Source organism: Carcharhinus amblyrhynchos, chromosome 4, assembly GCF_965287045.1.
Source record: "Carcharhinus amblyrhynchos chromosome 4, sCarAmb.v2.hapA, whole genome shotgun sequence".
NCBI classification, from domain to species: Eukaryota; Metazoa; Chordata; class Chondrichthyes; order Carcharhiniformes; family Carcharhinidae; genus Carcharhinus; species Carcharhinus amblyrhynchos.
In genome coordinates, this window is record NC_137327.1 from 67,413,790 (window position 1) to 67,435,560 (window position 21,771).

The 21,771-nt window shown below is 42.7% G+C and overlaps 1 protein-coding gene across 1 annotated transcript in view; it reads right to left on the reverse strand.

Annotated features, from left to right (window-relative positions):
- Window positions 1-1,114: 1,114 nt before the first annotated feature.
- slc25a14 (solute carrier family 25 member 14) overlaps window positions 1,115-21,771 on the reverse strand; it is a 186,918-nt gene continuing 166,261 nt past the window's right edge. Inside the window, exons 8-10 of the mRNA XM_080187298.1 lie at window positions 4,775-4,910; window positions 3,680-3,760; window positions 1,115-2,621 (exon numbers count right to left, since the gene is read on the reverse strand). Of these exons, the coding sequence (XP_080043424.1) occupies window positions 2,580-2,621; window positions 3,680-3,760; window positions 4,775-4,910 (259 nt within the window). The 3' untranslated portion in view covers window positions 1,115-2,579. The remainder of the gene's footprint in view (window positions 2,622-3,679; window positions 3,761-4,774; window positions 4,911-21,771) is intronic.

The following is a 21,771-nucleotide window of genomic DNA, read 5'->3' on the forward strand; positions in this document are numbered from 1 at the left end:
CAATTTAGATGACCAATCCACCTATTCCGCACATCTTTGGAGTTTAGGAGGAAACTGGAGGAAACCCACGCAGACACAGGGAGAATGTACAAACTCCTCACAAACAGTGACCCAAGCCAGGAATCAAACCCAGGTCCCTGGTGCTGTGAGGCAGCAGTGCTAACCATTGTGCCGCCCAGTGGTTAAAATGTTGAGAGTTAATTTTGATTTTGATCACAGGCAATTGGTTAGTTTGTCTCAGTAATCAAGGAACACTACACATCTGTTGCAAGAGGCAGTCTCCGATTCCCTTATCGCGCCGTGAACAACAAGAGGCAACATAGGAGGAAAAAGGAGAGAGGCAATGGCCGAGAGCAGAGGGGGGAACAGCGAGAACCAACCGAATGTGTTTTAAAAAAATTGACACTGGAAACAGGTGCCGTCTGCTGATAGTGTCCAGCACATACCATAATAATCATAACTTGACTCACTAATGTAGAGAAGGATAGTTCATTCTTTTTATACATTACATAAAGTTGTACAGATTGACTTTGCAAAGCCAATCGTGTGTTCATCCTAAACCCCTCAAAGCCTTGGCAAACTACTAGCACATAAATATCACTAATAGGTGGATTAAATAGGCACTCATACATTAAAACTATTTCTAAAATGGGATATTTTTATCCTAAGTACTGTGCTGAAGAGTTTGGCCAGTGCTTGTTCTGTCCAGCACCCGATGACTAGCCACCCACATTTCAGTCTCAAATACAATAAATACTGAGAAACATTCGTTCCTCGTATTTCAAAACTAAATTTGACAATTCAATTAACACTCTGTATCTAGGATTTCCCAGTCTCCCATATTATGTTTAACCTGAGTAAGATTGATCAAAGTAACACTACAGCAACTTAAGACCTATAGCCCACTAGCTCCATTAAGACCACTGCACAGTAATCAATCTGATTGCAAACATGGTCCAGACAGGACACAGTGCCCAAGGGTAGATCCAAGCAATGTCATTGGCATGCAAGTGGTTAGATAAACTATATATAGCTATATTGGAGGGGAGCTTCACAGATTCCAGTGGCACATCACATTGACAGTATAGCTTTCATATTAAATCGCAGAAATGAATGAGTTGCCATGAATATTTATGGTGTGTCTCAAGCTCAGTCATTAACAGGTTAAAAACTTTTCAAGAACTTGAGAATCTCAAGTTTTTCATTAACTTTTCCAAATTCAACTATAATACTGAAACGTTATCGATAAGGAGACAGTCGCCAACTCTGCTTTTTTGCAACAGGCAGAAATAAAATAATGACAGTAAGAGACAAGCGGAGGCTGAGATTGGAGCTCCTGTCAGTTCCTCAACCAGCTCTGCACTTCAAAGATGTAGAACAAGATATTTGTGTGGGAAAGCACTTGCATCTACTACTGCCCCATTTCCTACTGCAGTGTAAATGTATGAAATATATGAAGCGTCCACCAGCTCAATCCACAAAAACCTCAGCATTATGATGTGAGTAAACCTACAAACATCAATTAATCAGTTCAAAGGTGGGCAAAGTCAGCCTCAATTAAGTTTTCTGGAAAAGCAGATTCACAACTAGTTTTGTAAATTTGATAGATGGTTGATTCTTTTTAAGAAATCTTTCAAACTGAAATTTTGAAAAGCAGCTCAATAATGTGAGCTGTCTGGCATCTGTATCTAACGGAAGCTAAGCCATGACATGATGACAGAACACGAGTTATACAATGCACTTTAACTGCACTTTGTTCAAAACAGTTTGGTCTTAGCTTCTGTAAATTTTCAAGTTACAACTGGCACAAAGTAGAAAGAAAATAGATTCCGTGTTTCTGATAGATTTGGCATGTCAACATTGTTTGGAATGTGACTGAAGGTCCCAGCTGCTGTACTTTTTACATTGTGCGTAATATGGTCAAAAGCTCAAGATCGAGGTATCCCACCCTCTACGTTGTGCAGGGTGTGACGAAGGGATCCAAGTCCCAGAAATCCATCCTCTAGTCTATACATGTCTGTCGCCTTTACACTGAGTGTCTGGAGGTGCAGGCACCAACATTCAGAACTTGTGTCTTACTGGTGAATAAATTGTGTATCAGGAATTAGGACCTTATGGTGAATACAAATTAAAAACACAGTAAATAAGCTGATAAGCAAATCAGCAGTCAACACTTATGAAACCATAAAGATCAAGTGCACACAGCTCCAACATAAGTTATAACTTTAAATGCAGAAGGGCTTTTGCCAAGTAACCTTCACATTATGTACATCTCCTACAAACATATGCATGTGTTTCTGTGCAATCTGATATTCACGGCTGGCTGGTGCCCTCACCTATTCCGGTAAGTGGTTTCCAATTGGACCTGATCTTCTTCATAGTTTCCAGAAAGAGAGAATCAATGACCACTGTATGTGAATCATCTTTTCCATACAATGCATTTGAAGTTGAGTGCAATAACATTCATGCACCACCCTAGGACAAAGGTGGAAGAAAAGGCAACAGGGTTAAGCTTTCCCTCAAACATATGCCACGCAGTAGTGCAAGCATCAAGTAGTTTTGTAGAGATTAATGTTGCATTATATAGGGATCTTTCTGAGCTGTTCATACGTAATGAAGAACTGAAAGAAACAGTTAAGGTAAACAATATAAATTGGTAATTACTGTCAGCATGTTCACTACAGAAAAACATGAAAATATCTTCCCACATTTCTCAATTGAATCAGGTTTATAATCTATAATTTTAATACTCAGATCAGTCTCAACAATCGCAGCTTCATCCAAACTGTGCCTACTTTTTCATGGAGTTTTAGTGGAAGTGCATGGTACTGAACTATATGAACATGCCATTCCGAAGCAGGAGTTGGCTACATGACCCCTGGAGCCTGTTCCTGAAAACAAATCTTTACATCTAAGTGTATAATTTGGTGACTGAGGTAAGATGTGAAGCAGATTCTCTCACATTTTGATGGTACTGTCTAGACTGAAGGAAGATAACTACACTTCAAAAGTACTTCATTGGCTGTTAGGTGTTTTAGGATATTGAGGTATAGAAAAACTCAATATAAAGCAACCCTTTCTTTTTTTTTACAAACTGCATATGTTGTCTGTATTGGTCTGTGGAAGAGATTGAATGAGTTAAGAGTAACATATTGACTTTCCCTCAACACTCTAGGACAGCAGCAACACTGAGTTGCTCCATCTGAAATCCAGTTGCCCAGCCAGCACCTGCTTTCCAAAAAGGCCCTGTTTTTGACAAAAAACAGTAAGAAGTCTGACAACACCAGGTTTAAGTCCAACTGATTTACTTGATAGTAAACTCGCAAGCTTTCAGGATATTCGCCTGACGAAGGGGCAAACCCTGAAAGCTTGCGAGTTTACTATCAAATAAATTGGTTGGCTTTAAACCTGGTGTTGTCAGACTTTTTACTGAGTTTACCCCAGTCCAACGCCGGCATCTCCACATTTTGACAAAAAAAACTAGGCTGAGGATATCATCTGCAGTGGGGAAGAATGACTAACTTTACAAGGAAAGATGGACAATATCAAAAATGTCAAGGAGATGTTCCTGGAGATTGCTCCTTGAGTGACCTTGACACAATCCTACACTACATAAGCAAACTCCTCAGCAGATTTTTCAAACCAAAGAGAATGCAGTCAAGGGAAAGGTAAAGGATACAATGATGTTCCAAGGTCCCAGCCGTAACCAGTTTGGCCAAAATCCTTTGTACAAAGCAAAGAAGCCTTCAGTCTTCCAAGTCTAACAATACAGCAAGAAAACATTTTGATTGAATCCAAACAGTATTGACATACTGACATTAAACAATACTCTTACCATGGAGTTGGGTCTTGGTCCCTCATGAGTTGAATATGAAATCTATTCTTCAATCACAATCTGAAGGCAATTTCTGTTTCATTCATGCCTTTCTAACTGAGTAAGTAGTGTGCAGTATTTGGAGGCAACATTTTAACTGAATACAGCTCTCCCATCCATATATATTAAACTCCATTTACTCCACCAATCTCCCATGTGTAGGAGTAGCTGAAGGACTTTGAGTTGTGAATGAGCTGAGCTCTTGTCAAACTAATATTCATTTCCAGGTATGTGGACAGAAACTTCAAATTCATACAACAACTTTGCATTAATTTCTGACAGGTGTCCAAATTGTTGTAAATAGAAATGAGACAGATAAAATGTCTTGGGAAAACACTCACAACGACACCAATCTGATTAGAAGAACCAGTCCAATTGTACAGGTGAAGGGAGGCTTTCTCACTATCCTCCAGTGAATAGTCCACAAGCACTCATTAGCGAAAGGCAAGGGGAAGGGGGGGATTGTGGCCAACATACAGGGTCAAAGCAGTTATTTAAAACACACCAACAGAGAGAGGGAGAGCTAGCGACTGAAGTTATAGCAGCAGTTTGAAAATATACTGTTCTCCTCAGTGCCCTGGGTCACAAGGTCTTGCCACAGAAGTTTACAAACTTTAAAATGTTGGTCTCTCTCTAGATTTGGATACTAGCCCCGAATGGGAGCTATTGGGTGGGCACACCTGATGTACTGAAGAGTACCTCCACCAATCATATGTTCAGCCACACAAGTCTCAGACATGGGCTGATGTTTCTAGCTGCCATCCATAGCACTGATGGACATGAACAGATCTTCCTCTTTCATTTGCTGCCTACAATTTCTGTATATTTGTAAAATAGTTTTCATCAATTAATGTGTCATGTTTTGCTCCCATTGGTGGCACATTCTCACTTTTGACTTACTTGTAGAATTCCATCCAGGGTCCCCTTGTAAATGAGGTGGTTTCCCGACAGTACTTTCTGGTTCATTATTCGAGTCCGCACTACATCAACAGGATTGGAAGCCAAGGCACCAGCCAAGCCACAAGTAAAACTTGATCTGCAAAATAACAAACTCAAACATTACAACCTTTTCTAGCAATTGCAAGATATCTAGTATACATACTTCTTCGATCTCTGATGATCAGGTTAATGCTATTACAATGGGCTGAGAAAATACATTTAATAAATAAAATCCCTGTTGAACTGGCCTCATTAAGAACTTAACTCGGGATAATTGGAATGGGGAGAAATCAAGCATTACAGTCAGCAAATTCTTCTGAGGTTATGACTATAAATAGAGCACATTCCTGTATGGTTTTATGTGGTAGGCTAGTATGCAATCACGGCTTTTACTCTGTGTCTAACCCGTGTTGCACCAACCCTGGGAATGTTTGATGGGGAAAGTGTAGAAGGAGCTTTACTCTGTCTTACCCATGCTTCATCTGACCATGGCAAAGTACTTTTTCCAAGTCATGCGGTCTTTTCCACCTCTAAAGGGAGTACAGGGGGTGTAGAATCCACTTAAAAGAGATATCAGGAGGACAAAAAAGGGACACAGCTTTGACAGATAAGGTAAAGGAGAATCCAAAGAAATTCTAGATCCTAACGAATTAAATCCAAAGAAAGGATCTTAGGGGAAAAGAGTAACTAGGGAGAGAATAGGGCCCCTTCATGATCAACAAGGTCATCCATGGGGAGGGACACAGGAGATGGGTGAGATCCTAAGTGAATATTTCTCATCAGTATTTACCGTAGAGAAAGACATGGAGGCAAGGGAACTCGGGAAGTAAATAGTGATGTCTTGATAAGCATCCACATTACAGAGAGGAAGTGCTGTAAGTCTTAAAGTGCATAAACATATAAGATAGGAACAGGAGGAGGCCATTTGGCCCTTCAAGCTTGCTTCGCCATTCATCACTACCATGGTTGATCACCCAATTCTATAGCCTAATCCTGCTTGCCCCAAGTTCTATGTCTATAAGCTGCCTCTTGAACACATTCAATGTTTGGCATCAACTACTTCCTGTGGTAATGAATTCTACAGGCTTACTTAAGTAGGAATGGGTTAATGAACTTCGTTATACTTAGAGATTTGTAAAAAAAAAGTATTGTAAGACTTGTTTTCATGTCTCCAAGAACAGATAAGAGCAGCAGCTGTCCCAGCTAATTGTGTTCAGGAATATGGCTGGCCCAGTTAGTATCAACTTTTGTGTCGTTAATATTATGGACTTCTGTTTAACATAGTGGAGCTTACATGCATGCCTTCATATATACTTATTATGTACTATTTATGTATAATGTATCGATATATGCTATACAGGTACCTACGAACATAAGATTGTTATACAGGCCCCTGTTAACTTGTTTGTGCCAGCTTGTATGTTAGCTAATCACACCACAGGTATTGAGATGTGAGACAATCACGGCCTCGAGACAACCGTGAAGAAACCACCAAAGCAACAATGTTCACACGATGGAGGACAAGCACAGCCTGGGAACCTGCTGAATATGAGAAAGTGCGGATGTGATTGGGGGGTATAAATATGTACTCTTAATTTGTGTTCAGAGAGAAGTCTAGGAAACTGCTGTTAGGTGTCAGGTGTGTCTCCCAAAAGCTTTTGAATAAACTTGCTATACTTTGATTCACAATTGGTCTCTACTTTACCTACAACACTCACCACTCTTGTCTACCCAGTATCCTCTGAATGTGATCTCTGGTTCTGGATACCCCACCATCAGGAACATCCTTCCTGCATCTACCCTGCCTCGTCCCTCGTCCCGTTAGAATTTTATAAGTCTCTGTGAGGGATTTCTCTACCCATAAGCAATAGGGAAACTCCATGGATCTGATTAAGTGCTTCCCAGGATATTGTGGGGAAACTAGGGAAGAAATTGCAGGGCCTGTCATTTATATCATTGACAGAAGGTGTCAGAAGACTGGAGGGAGGCTGTTATTTAAAAAGGCAGGGAAAAGGCCTGGGAACTATGGGCTGGTGAGCTTAATGTTAGTGGTGGATAAGTTGTTGGAGGGAATTCTGAGAGACAGGATCTATATGCATTTGGAAATGTAAGGATTGATTAGCGATAGCATAGCTTTGTGCATGGGAAATCGTGTCTTATAAATATGTAGAGTTTTTTTGAAGGGGTGACCAAGAAAATAGATGAGGGCAGTGCAGTAGACATTGTCTATATGGACCTTAGCGAGGCCTTCGACAAGGTACTGCATGTTAAGACTGGTCACAGAGGAACCAGGAAGAACTAGCCAATTGGATACAAAACTGGCTTGCCCGCAGATGGTGGTAGAGAGTTGGTTTTCAGACTGGAGGCCTGTGACCAGTGGTGTGCTGCAGGGATTGGCGCCAAGTCCATTGTCATTTATAGAAACAACTTTTCATTTGATATATTATTGTCACATTTATTGGTATAGAGTGAAAAGTATTGCTTCCTGCGCACTTTACAGACAAAGCATACCGTTCATAGAGAAGGAAAGGAGAGGGTGCATAATGCAGTGTTCCAGTCATAGCTAGAGTGTAGAGAAAGATCAACTTAATATAAGGTATGTCCATTCAAAAGTCTGATGGTACAGGGAAGAACATACAACATAGAACATTACAGCACAGTACAGGCCCTTTGGCCCTCAATGTTGTGCCGAGCTACGTCCAATCCCAAGATCAAGCTATCCCCTCTCTACAATTCTGGAGTGCTCCATGTGCCTATCCAAAAACTCCCTGAAAGTTCCTAAAGTGAACCTCGGACATCCCCCCTATATCTCCCACCACGAAGCTTACAGTTATGCCTCCTAGTAACATCTACATGCACCCAAAGAAATAGTCTCTGCACGTCCACTCTATCAATCCCTCTCATCATCTTATAAACCTCTATTAAGTCGCCTCTCATCCTCCTCTGCTCCAAAGAGAAAAGCCCCAGCACCCTCAACCTTTCCTCATAAGACCGCCCCACCAAAGCAGGCAGCGTCCTGGTAAATCTCCTCTGCATTCTCTCCAATGCTTCCACGTCCTTCTTATAACGAAGTGACCAAAACTGAACACAATATTCCAAATGTGGTCTCACCAACGTCCGATATAGTTGCAGCATAACCCCACGGCTCTTAAAGTCAAACCCCCTGTTAATAAACGCTAACACACTATAAGCCTTCATTACGGCTCGATCCACTTGAGTGACAACCTTCAGAGATCTGTGGATATGAACCCCAAGATCTCTCTGCTCCTCCACATTTCTTAGAATCCTGCCATTGACCCTGTAATCTGCATTCAAGTTTGTCCTACCAAAATGAATCACCTCACACTTATCAGGGTTAAACTCCATCTGCCACTTTTTGGCCTGGCTCTGCATCCTATCAAAGTCTCTCTGCAGCCTGCAAGAGCCCTCCACCTCATCCACTACTCCACCAATCTTGGTGTCATCAGCAAATTTACTAACCCACCCTTCAGCCCCCTTCTTCCAAGTCATTGATAAAAATCACAAAAAGCAGAAGACCCAGCACTGACACCTGTGGTACACCACTGGTAACTGACCTCCAGTCTGAAAATTTTCCCTCCACCACCACCCTCTATCTTCTATGATACAGCCAGTTACTTATCCAATTGGCTAAATTTCCTTCTATCTTCATGAGCCTACCATGGGGAACCTTATCAAACGCCTCACTAAAATCCATGCATACAACATCAACTGCTCTACCTTCGTCCACACACTTAGTTACTTCCTCAAAGAATTCAATCAAATTTGTGAGGCAGGACTTACCCCTCACAAAACCATGCTGACTATCCTGGATTAAACTGAATCTTTCCAAATGGTCATAAATCCTATCTCTCAGGACCCTTTCCATTAACTTAAACTGGCCTATAATTACCAGGGTCATTCCTATTTCCTTTCTTGAAAAGAGAAACAACATTCACCACTCTCCAGTCCTCTGGCACTATCCCTGTGGACAGTGAGGACCCAAAGATCAAAACTAAAGGCTCCGCGATCTCATCCCTTGCCTCCCAAAGTATCCAAGAATGTATCCCATCTGGCCCAGGGGACTAATCCACCCTCAGGTTTTGCAAAATTGCTAATATATCTTCCTTCAGAACATCTACCTCCTCCATCCTATCAGCCAGCATCATGCATTCCTCCTCAAAAACATGGCCCCTCTCCTTAGTGAGCACTGAAGAAAAGTATTCATTCAACCCCTCACCTATCTCTTCTGACTCCATGCACAAGTTTCCACTACTATCCTTGACTGGCCCTAACCTTACCCTGGTCATTCTTTTATTTCTCATATAAGAGTAAAAAGCCTTGGGGTTTTCCTTTATCCGACTCACCGAGGACTTCTCATGCCCCCTCCTAGCTCTCCTAAGCCCTTTCTTTAATTCATTCCTAGCTACCTTGTAACACTCAAGCGACCCAACTGAACCTTGTTTTTTCATCCTTACATACGCTTCCTTTTTCCCCTTGACAAGACATTCAACCTCCTTTGTGAACCATGGTTTCCTCACTCGGCCATTTCCTCCCTGCCTGACAGGGACATACCTATCAAGGACACGCAATATTTGTTCCTTGAAAAAGCTCCGCTTTTCGTTTGTTCCCATACCTGACAGTTTCTGCTCCCATGTTGTGCTCCCTAATTCTTGCCTAATTGCATCATAATTACTCCTCCCCCAATTATAAACCTTGCCCTGTCATGTGACCCTATCCCTCTCCATCGCAATAATGAAGGACACCGAATTGTGGCCACTATCTCCAAAGTTCTCTCCCATCAACAAATCTAACACTTGGCCCGGTTCATTACCCAGTACCAAGTCCAATGTGACCCCACCTCTTGTTGGCGTATCCACATATTGTGTCAGGAAACTCTCCTGCACACACTGTACAAAAAGTGCCCCATCTGAACTATTCGACCTATAAAGGTTCCAATCAATATTTGGAAAGTTAAAGTCACCCATGATAACTACCCTGTGACCTCCACACTTATCCATAATCTGCTTTGCCATTTCCTCCTCCACATCTCTATTACTATTTGGAGCCCTACAGAAAGCTCCTAACAACGTGACCGATCCTTTCCTATATCTAACTTCAGTCCACATTACCTCAGTAGGCAGATTGCCCTTGAAATGCCTTTCAGCAGCCGTTAAATGATCCTTGATTAACAATGCTACTCCTCCACCTCTTTTACCGCCTTCCCTACTCTTACTAAAGAACATTACAACATAAGAAATAGGAGCAGGAGTAGGCCATCTAGCCCGCCCCGCCATTCAATAAGATCATGGCTGATCTGAACTGGATCAGTTCTACTTTCCCGCTTTCTCCTCAGAACCCTAAATTCCCCTGTCTATCAGAAACCTATCTACCCGTGACTTTAATATATTTAGCGAGGTAGCCTCCACCAATTCAACAGGCAGAGAATTCCAGAGATTCACCACCCTTTGAGTGAAGAAGTTCCTCCTCAACTCTGATCTAAACTGCCCCCCCCCCCCCCCCCCTACTTATCTTGAGGCTGTGCCCTCTAGTCCTGCGATCCTTTCTAAGCGGGAAGAATCTCTCTACCTCTACCCTATCCATCCCCTTCATTATCTTGTACGTCTCTCCAAGATTGCCCCTCATCCTTCTAAACTCCAAATACTACAGACCCAGTCTATTTAGTCTCTCTTCATAGGCCAACCCCCTCATCTCCGGTATCAGTCTACTGACCTCCTCTGCACTCCCTCCAAGGCCAATATATCCTTCCGCAAGTGCGGCGACCAAAACTGCACACAATACTCCAGCTGTGGCCTCACCAGTACCCTGTACAGTTGCAGCAAGGCCTCACTGCTTTTATATTCTATCCCTCTCACTATAAAGGCCAACATTCCATTCGCCTTCTTGATCACCTGCTGCACCTGCAGACTGGGTTTTTGTGACTCGTGCACAAGGACCCCCCAGGTCCCTCTGCACCGTAGCATGCTGCAGCTTTTCGCCTGTTAAATAATAATCCCTCCTACTATTATTTCTGCCAAAGTGGATAACCTCACACTTACTAACTCCATCTGTCAGGTCCTCGCCCACTCGCTCAACCTATCCAGATCTCTCTGCAGACTTTCCACACCCTCCATGCAATTTGCTTTTCGACTCATCTTTGTGTCATCAGCAAATTTCGTCACCCTACACTCAGCCCCCTCGTCCAGATCATTTATATAAATGGTAAATAGGTGAGGCCCCAGCACCGATCCCTGCGGCACTCCACCAGTCACTAACTGCCAAACAGAATAGCACCCACTGATACCAACTCTCTGCTTCCTATTAGACAGACAATCCTCTATCCACGCTAACACCTTACTCCCAACTCCGTGCACCCTAACCGTCTGTAGCAACCTTTTATGAGGCACCTCATCAAACGCCTTTTGGAAATCTAAAGTCATAACATCCGCTGGTTCCCCTCTGTCTACCGCACTAGTCACATCCTCATAGAAATCCAATAAATTCATCAAACACGTCTTCCCCTTAACGAATCCGTGCTGCGTCTGCTCGATCAAACCATTCTTTTCTAGGTGCCTCGCTATTTCTTCTTTGATGACGGATTCTAGCATTTTTCCAACTACAGATGTTGAACTAACCGGCCTATAATTCCCTGCCTTTTGTCTGCTACCTTTTTTTAAACAGCAGTGTAACATTAGCTGTTTTCCAATCTTCTGGCACTTCCCCAGAGTCCAGCGAATTTTGATAAATAATTACTAAGACATCCACTATCACCTCTGCCATTTCTTTCAGAACCCTGGAATGCATTCCATCCAGTCCTGGGGACTTGTCCACCTTCAGTCCCATTAGTCTATCAAGCACTACCTCTCTAGTGACAGTAATTGCACTTAGGCCCTCAACTCCTACCATCCTTCTACCTTTAATATCCAGCAAACTATTCGTGTCCTCCTCTGTGAAGACTGAGGCAAAAAACTTATTTAAAGCCTCAGCCATTTCCTCATCACCCACTGCTAAATCCCCCCTCTCATCCTCCAAGGGTCCAACATACACTCTAGCTAGCCTCCTCTTCATGTTATATTTGTAAAAACTTTTAGTGTCCTTTTTTATATTTAGTGCTAGTTTAGCTATGTTTCCTTTAATTTTATAATTATAATTTAATATTTTAAATTAATTTTAATTTTACTACTCTTGTTTATTTCCTTTGATAACCACGGCTGGTTATCCCTTCTCCTACAGTCCCCCTTTACCATCGGAATATATTTCTGCTGAGTACCGAAAAAGATCTCCTTAAAAATGCTCCACTGTTCCTCAGCCGTCCTACCAACCAATCTGCGCCCACAATCTACATTCGCCAATTCCGCTCTCATCCTATCATACTCCCCTCTGTTCAAACAGAGGACACAGGCTCGGGACCCTGCTTTCTCATCCTCCATCTGCATCAGAAATTCAACCATACTATGATCACTCATCCCAAGGGGGTCCCTCACAAGAAGATCCCTAATTCTACCTGCCTTGTTACACAACACCAGGTCTAATGTAGCTCGCTCCCTCGTAGGTTCCATCACATACTGTTCAAGGAAACTATCCCGACAGCATTCCAAGAACTCTTCCTCAAGCCCACCGCGTGCAACTTGGGTCATCCAATCAATATGCAGATTAAAATCCCCCAAAATTATCGCCGTTCCGTTTCTGCATGCATCAATTATTTGCTTGTTTATAGCCCGCCTCACCTCAAAGTTATTATTATTATACTGAAACAACTATACCTGGAACTGCCAACAACCATTCCTGTCCCTGTTCTAACCATGTCTCCGTAATGGCCATGACATCATAGTCGCAAGTACCAATCCCCACTCCAAGTTCACCTATCTTATTCCTGGTGCTCCTTGCATTGAAGTAGATACGCTTCAATCCACCATCCTGTCTGCCTGTACATTCCTCTGACCTTGGTACCTTCCTCAGTACCTCGCGATGCTCAACATGGCTTTTGGACTACATGGCTTTTTGACTGCATCTCATTTTCCCAACCCCCTGACAGATTTGTTTACCCCCACCCACCATCCCCCCCAACCAAGCCACCCACCATCCCCCCCAACCAAGCCACCCACTATCCCCCCCAACCAACCCCCCCCGCCCCCCCAACCCACGAGCAGATGCAAATTTCCCTCCCAGGCTATTAATGCCCCTCTGGTTCAGGTGCAAACTGTCCTGTTTGTACAGGTCCCACCTTCCCCAGAATGTGCTCCAATTATCCAAGTAAATGAAACCCTCTCTCCTGCACCATCCTTGCAGTCACATGTTAATCTGCACTCTCTCCCTGTTCCTCAACTCACTAACACGTGGCACCGGCAACAAACCAGAGATGACAACACACTTTGTCCTAGTTTTCAGCTTCCAGCCTAGCTCCCTGAATTCCTGTTGTAAATCCCCATTCCTCTTTCCACCTACATCGCTGGTATCAATGTGCACCATGACCTGTGACTGATTCTCCTCCCCCTTAAGGATCTTGAAAACACAGTCTGAGACATCACGGACTCTTGCACCCGGGAGGCAGCATACCATCCATGAGTTCTTCATTCGGTTGCAACATGACCTCAGGCTTTTGTATCCTTTTCCTGACAGAAGAAAATGGGAGAGTATTTTCGGTTGCGTAGGGTCCTTCATCATGCTGGCTGCTTTTCTGAGGCAGCAGGATGTGTAGACAGAGTCAATGGATGAGAGTTTGGTTTACATGATGAACTGGACTTCACTCATAACCACTTATAGTTTCTTGTGGTCTTGGTCAGAGCAGGAGCTATACTAAGCTGTGACACATCCGGAAAGGATACTTTCTATGGTGCATCTGTACAAGTTGTTAAGAGTCATGGAGGACATGCTGAATTCTTTTGAGCCTCCTGTGGAAGTCGAGATGTTATAAGCTTTTTTAACCATAGTGATGTTGTGGAGGACACCAAGAAACCTGAAGCTCCCAACCATTTCCCCTTCAGCCCCTGTTGATGTTGACAAGAGCTTGTCCTCCACTACACTTCTCGAAGTTGATAACTATCTCCTTAATTTTACTGACGTTTAGGGAGAGATTATTCTTGTTGCACCAATTCACCAACTTCTCTCTTTCCTGTACTCTGTCTTATCATTATTTGAGATCCGACCCACTGTGGCAACGTCATCAGCAAATCTGAAAATGAGTTGGAGGAGAATTTGGCCACACAGTCATAGATGTGTATGTAGTATAGTAAGGTGCTGAGGACACAGGCTTGACAGGCTCCAATATTGAGGATAATCGTGGAGGAAGTGTTTTCCCTATCCTTACTGATTGCTGCCTGTGGGTTAGGAAGTCTAGGATCCATTTGCAAAGGGAAACTGAGTCCTAGGTCATGGAGTTTGGAGATGCGTTTTGTGGGAATAGTGGTGCTGAAGGCTAAACTATAGTCAATAAATAGGAGTCTGACATAAGTGCCTTTGTTTTTCATGTGTTCCAGGATTGCGTGTGGAGCCAGGGAGATGACATCTGCTGTGGACTTGTGGCAATAGGCTAATTGCAGTGGATCCAGGCAATCTGGAAGGCTGGAATCGATCCATACCATGACTAACCTTTTGAAGGACTTCATAATGATGGATATCAGAGCCACTGAGTGGTAGTCAACAAGGTATGCTGCCCGGCTTTTCTTTGGTAAAGGGATGATGGCCATCTTCTTGAGGCAGGTGAGGACCTCAGATCGGTGTGAGAAGAGGTTAAAGATGTCTGCGAATACCTCTGCCAGCAGGTTTACGCAGGATCTGAATGCTTGTCCAGGTACCCCATTTGGGCCAGTTGCTTTCTGTGGGTTGACTTTCAAGAAGGTTGATTTGATGTCTGCTATTGTGACCTGGGATGCTGGTTTCGCCAAGGCAGAATGCATGCTCTTGTTGAATTGGATGAGAATGTAGGAGGCATAGTAAGTTTGCTGATGACAAATAGATTTACAAGGAAGTTACTAGGACTGGAAGATTTGAATTTTAAGAAAAGGTTGGATAAGGTGGGACTTTTCTCCCTGGAGCATAGGAGTTAATAAACTCATGAGGGGCATGGATAAGGTGAATAGCCACAGTTTTAGCCAGGGTAGGGGAGTCCAGAACTAGACGACATAGTTTTAAGGTGAGAGGGGAAAGATTTAACAGGGACTTGAGGGGCAACTTCTTCACAGAAAGGGTGGTGCATATATGGAATAAGCTGCCAGATGTAATGGTAGAGGTGGTTACAATTACAACACTTAAAAGACATTTGGACAGGTACATAGATAGAAAGGTTTAGAGTGATATGGGCCAAACGCAGACAACTGGGGCTAGTTCAGTATAGGAAACCTGGTTGGCATGGACAAGTTGGGCCAATGGGTGTGTTTTCGTGCTGTAAGACTCTTTGTTTTTATCACCAATATGCATTTGTAGTAGGAGCATTTTCTTTTGGAAAATGTTGAACTTTTATATTAAGATGATGCATTTTAGGTCATCCAATATAGGTATCACTGACAGTGTATCCTGTCCATGATCAGGATATTTTGTACAGAAAGAGGTGTGTCTCTTCTTACCTCTGGAATTTGTATCTCAATTAAATAACTCAACAACAAATCTTACCGCAAATGAAATGCAACATCTACACCATTTTGTGTATAACATTTTTAATGTTTTGGAGGTTGAGGGGCGACCTAATAGAAATCTACAAGATTATATGAGAGGCATGGATAGAGTGGATGGTAAGAAGCTTTTTCTCAATGTGGAAGAATCAATTACTAGTGGGCACAGGTTTAAGGTGCGAGGGACATGGTTTAAAGGAGATGTATGAGGCAGATTTTTTACACAGGGTGCAGTAGGTTGCTGGGGGAGGTAGTGGAAGCGGATACGGTCGTGACTTTTAAGGGGTGTCTTGACAAATACATGAACAGAATGGGATTAGAGGGATATGGTCCCTGGAAAGGTAGGGGGTTTTAGTTCAGTCGGGCAGCATGGTCGGTGCAGGCTTGAAGGGCTGAAGGGCCTATTCCTGTGTTGTAATTTTCCTTGTTCTTTGTTCTATTCACCCAGTTTAGTCCAGCTGGAGCAAACTGCCATGATAAAACAGGAGGTTGATAGTGACCAGTCAGTCCCCTCAGCCACAACTGAATTTCCAAATTCCCTTTTGTCTAGTATGAAACATGGAGGCAGGCAATTTAGACACTCCTTTTAAATTGGCCCATCCTTAAACAAAGAAATGCGTGAATACCCCAGAAGGCAATCGCTTGAGACTTGGTACTGTCTGTAGCTCAAACGTCAAAGGTCACATAATTTGCCACAGTCATTATTAAAGCTTGTGTCCAATTTTTTGAAGTATTGTCTGAACTTTCATTGTAGGATGTCTTTGTATTTGGCATGACAGAGTTTTGACTTGAAAAGGTCAACTTTGTAGCCACTTGCTCCATCCAAGTTCTCACTTTCCTGCCTCCGCTCCACCTTCAGCTGCCCTGCCCATCTCATCAACATTTGTTACATCTATGCCTTTTCCTTTATCCTCCTATTCGTCTTCTCCCACTATCATCTTGTCCTCCTGACACTGAAAGCAAGAAAGGCCTTTTCCAGTTGTAGAATGTGTTGGCAACTGGGCGCAAGATGACGTCTGACATAACCAGATGTAAAGTAATACATGTTTAGTACACTCACCTGCTCTTTTCCCAAATCCCCGCAATTAGTTTTCCTTTAAACATTTATCTAATGAGGCCAATCTGTTTAAATTACCCTATTAATGTGAGTTTTTCAAACCCTGGCCACGTATTGTGAAAAGGTTTTTGCACATGTCACCCTTGGTTCTTTTGCCTATTACAGTGCCTCAATTCAATACTGGTTTAACATTTAAAAATGCTTTTCTTTTTAATTATGATCATAAATCTGTTCATTTTGAAGCAAAATCTACATCAAACAAACTAGAGTTAAAAGAAAATGATTCTATAGTTACGGGACATTTATTGCCCTCAAGGTAATGGTCTCTCCAAGCTTTTGCTGCCCTTCTAGTGGTTTGCAAATGTGGACTCACACTACCCGTGCATTTCAATATATCTCACTGATTGTGGGATCAGTACATGCTCATGGAATAAAGTCACACAACTGTTACTGCACAGAAGGCCATTTAGCCCTTCATATCTGAGCTAGCTGTCCAAGGAGCAATTCACCTCATGTCACTGTCCTGCCCCCTTCTTTCAAATGTAGAAAAAATTACGATGCAGTGACAACTCTGTCCATCATTACACCAGTCTAAAAGCGAGCCAGCAACCATCTTTCAGTACTTGGTCTAGAGTCCCAGAGATTATTAGATTTTTAGGTGTATATCCTAACATATTTCAAATGAGTTGAGAGTTTCTGCCATTGCTACCCTTTTAGGAAGTAAGTTCCAGACTCCCACTGCCCTCCAGATGAAAATAAAAATGCCCCAATCTCCTCTTACATTGGCATGAAGGTAGATTTGGGTCGAATAGAGTGGGCAGGAAGGGTAAAATGTAGGACACTGGATGAACAGTGGCAGTTGTTTAAGGAGACACTCAATTCCTCACAACTAAAATATAGCCTAGTGAGGAAGAAAGATGGTATGGGGTGGTAAAAAAACATCCATGGCTAAATAAGGAAGTCAAGGACAATACAAAGGCAAAGACTAAGGTATATCATATTGTATACGCAGGCTGGAAGATTGGGAAACTTTCAAACAAACAAAGGGATAATAAAAAAAAATAAAAAGAGCTAGGGTAAATTACGAAAGAAAATATCAAAAAGGATACTAAAAGCTTCCACAATTATATAAAAGGGAAGAGAGTCGTTAAGGTGGACATTGGTCCCTTGGAAGATGAAACCGCTGTGTTAATAGTGAGAAACATTGAAATGTCAGAGATGCTAAATCAATACTTAGCCTCAGTTTTCATGGTGGAGGACAGTAGTACCATTCCTATAGGAACGGGCAAGTCAGAGGTAATAAAAAGGGTAGAACTTAGAACAATCAACACCAATAGGGAAAAGGTATTTGGCAAACTATTGAGATTGAGGACAGACAAGTCCCTCCGGCCTGACAGCCTACATCCTAGGATATTAAAGGAAATGTCGGCGGAGATCGTGAGTCCATTGATTATAATATTCCAAAACTCCCCGGACATGGTAAAGGTTCCAGTGCATTGGAAAATTGCTAAAATAACACCCTTATTCAAAGAGGAGGAAGGCAAAATGTGGGAAATTATAGACCAATTAGTTTAACATCTGTTGGTCGGAGTGTTAGAATCAATTATCAAGGAAGTAACATCAGGACATTTAGAAAGTCAAAACGATATCCACCAGAGTCAGCATGGTTTCATGAAGGGCAAATCATATTTGACTAATTAATAATGTTCTTTGAAGTTGTAACAAGTGGATCATAGGGATTGTATAGATGCAGTATATCTGGACTTCCGGAAGGCGTTTGAGAAAGTGCTGCACAAAAGGTTGATTCAAAAGGTTAGGCCACATGGGATTGGGGTAATTTATGAGCTTGGATAGGTGGCTGACTGATGGACAGCAGACAGAGTTGAGATAAATGTTTTCTTTTCAGGATGGCAGAAAGTAACCAGTGGGGTGCCAAAGGTTTCGGTACTTGGGCTCCAGCTATTTACAATCTATATTAACAACTTGGATACAGGGATAGAAGGCTCTATAGCTAAACTCGCAGATGACATAAAAATAGGCTGGACAGTAAGTTGCAATTAGGAGATAAGAACCTTACAAATGGGACCTTACAAATCCAGACAGGTTAGGAGAGTGGGCCAAAACGTGGCAGATGGAATTTAACATATTTGAGTGTGAGGTCATGCATTTTGGTCAGAAAAATGGGAAAGTGACTTATTATCTAAATGGGGAGAGACTTTGGGGTGCTCCAGTGCTGAGGGATCTGAGTGTTGTCATTCACAGTCATAGAAAACTAGCACGCAGGTACAGCAGATAATAAAGAAATCAAACGGAATTGGCATTCATAGCTAAAGAAATAGAATATAAAAGTAAGAAAGTATTGTTGCAACTATCCAAGGCATTGGTGAGAATGCACCAGGAGCATTGTGCAGAGTTCTGGTCTACTTATTTGAGAGAAATTGTAGTAGATTGTAATTGGCCATTGGAGGTAGTTCAGAGGAGGTTCACTAGGTTGATTCCAGAGGTGAGTGGTTTGTCACATCAAGAGAGATTGAACAATTTAGGCCGATACTCTCTGGAATTTAGAAGAATGAGGGAAGATCAAATTGAGGTATGGATAAAGTAGATGTGGAGTGGATTCTTCCTGTTATGGGACATTCAAGGATAAGAGGTCATAGTCTTAGGATAAGGGATAGCAAATTTAAAACAGAGTTGAGGAGAAGCTACTTCTCCCAAAGGGTTGTGAATCTTTGGAATTCACTCCTCCAAAGTGCAATGGATGCTGGGACAGTGAGTAAAAATTTGAGGAGTTAGATTTTTAATTAGGAAAAGGTTGAAGGGTCATGCGGAGAAGGCAGAAAAATGTGGATGAGGAGCATATCAGCCACGATCGACTGGTGGAGCAGACTAGATGGGCCTAATGACTTAATTCTGCTCTTATGTCTTACGAACTTATAATCCTTCTCCTGATCACTAAATCGATGCTGTCTAGTCACCAACCTCAGCCTCCCCTGTTCCAAGGAGAACAATCCCAGCCATCCGATCGTTCCTCATCGTTTCAATTTTCCATCTTGGCAACATTCTCATAAATCTCCTCTCTACAGTAATTACATCCTTTCTGTAATGAAGTGATCAGAACTGTGCACAGTATTCTAGTTGTAGCCTAAATGTTGTTTTGTATTGTTCCAGAATAACCACCTGCTGTTATATTGGGAGGCACGGTGGCAGTGGTTAGCACTGCTACCTCACATCTTCAGGGGTCTGGGTTCGATTCCTGGCTTGGGGCACTGTCTGTGTGGAGTTTACACATTCTCCCTGTATCTGCATGGGTTTCCTCTGGGTGCTCCGGTTTCATCCCACAGTCCAAAGATATGCGGGTTGGGTTAATTGGCCATGCTAAATGACCTCTTAGTGTCTTGAGATGCGTAGAGGGATTAGCGGGGTAAACACGTGGGCGTCCAGGGTAGGGTTCCAGGGATGGGGCCTGGGTGGGATTGTTGTCGGTGCAGCTCGATGGGTTGAATGGCCTCCTTCTGCACTGTAGGGATTGTATGACAATCTATGCCTCGGTAATAAAGGAAAGTATTTGATACACCACCTTATTGACCTTATCAATCTGTTCTGCCATCTTTAGGGATCTGTGGATGTTCCTCATTCCTCTAAGAGTGTAGACGAAGGTGGAGCAGTTAATGTCGTACACGTGGATTTTAGTAAGGCCTTTGATAAAGTTTGCCATGGTAGGCTCATGAAGAAAGTAAGGAGGTGTGGGATAAAAGGAAATTTAGCCAATTGGGTCAGTAACTGGCTATCTCATAGAAAGAAGTCTTACAACACCAGGTTAAAGACTGTGATCAGAACTCCCTACTCACCTGACAAAGGGGCAAAGCCCCAAAAGCTAGTGGCGTTTATTACCAAATAAACCTGTTGGACTTTAGCCTGGTGTTGTGAAACTTCTTACTGTGTTTACCCCAGTCCAACGCCAGCATCTCCACATCATGACTATCTCATAGAAGACACAGGGTGGTGGTGGAGGGAAAATTTTCAGACTGGAGGCCAGTTGCCAGCGTGTACCACAGGGATCAGTGCTGCGTCCTCTGCTATTTGTGATTTTTATCAATGACTTGGAAGAGGGGGCTGAAGGGTGGATTAGTAAATTTGCTGATGACCCCAAGATTGGTGGAATAGTGGATGAGGTGGAGGACTCTTGTAGGCTGCAAAGAGATATTGATAGGAAGCAGAGCTGGGCCAAAAAGTGGCAGATAGAGTTTAACCCTGAAACGTGGAGGTGATTAACTTTGGTTGGACAAACTTGAATGTGGATTACAGGGTTAACGGCAGGGTTCTGAGGAATGTGGAGGAACAGAGAGATCTTGGATTCATATCCCTTTACTCAGAGTGGTTGGAGTGTGGAACGCACTGCCTGCTGTGATAGTGGAGTCGGACACTTTAGGAACTTTCAAGTGGTTATTGGATAGGCACATGGAACACACCAGAACAGCGAGTGGGATAGCGTGATCTTGGTCTCGGACGTAGCTCGGCACAACATCGTGGACCGAAGGGCCTATACCGTGCTGTACTGTTCTATGTTCCATGTCTTATGCACACCTCTCAACATTCTTCCCTCAACTGTGTATTCCTTTGCCTTGTTTGACCTCCCTAATTATATCACCTCACATTTCTCTGTGTTGAATTCCATTTGCTGCTTTTCTGACCAATCCATTAATATCTTCCTGAAGTCTACAGCTTCCCTCCTCACTATAACTTCAGGCCAAATCATTAATACATATTACAACATGTAAGGAATCACAAGCTGAACCCTGTGAAATCCCACTTGAAATAACTTTTCAGTTGCAAAAGCATTCGTAAAACATTACCTGTTTCCTGCCATTCAATGAATTTTCTATCAAGTCTACTACATTCCCACGGACTTTTATTTATTTAACCAGACTGCCTTGTGGGACCTTGTCGTTAGTCTTGCTAAAATCCACATGGACCATATCAACTGTTCTATCCACCCTCATCAATCCTCCTTGTTACCTCCTCAAAAATTCAATCAAAGAACAAAAGACAAACTTCAGTACAGGAACAGGCCCTACGGCCCTCAAAGCCTGCACCGGCCATTTTGCCCAACTAAACTAAAACACTCTACTCTTTCGGGGACCATATCCCTCCATTCCCATTCTATTCAGGTATTTGTCCAGACAACCCTTAAAACTCACTATCGTATCTGCTTCCACTAACTCCCCCGGCAGCGAGTTCCAGGCATCTTCTGTGTAAGACATTTGCCTCGTTTGTCTCTTTTAAACCTTGCCCCTTAA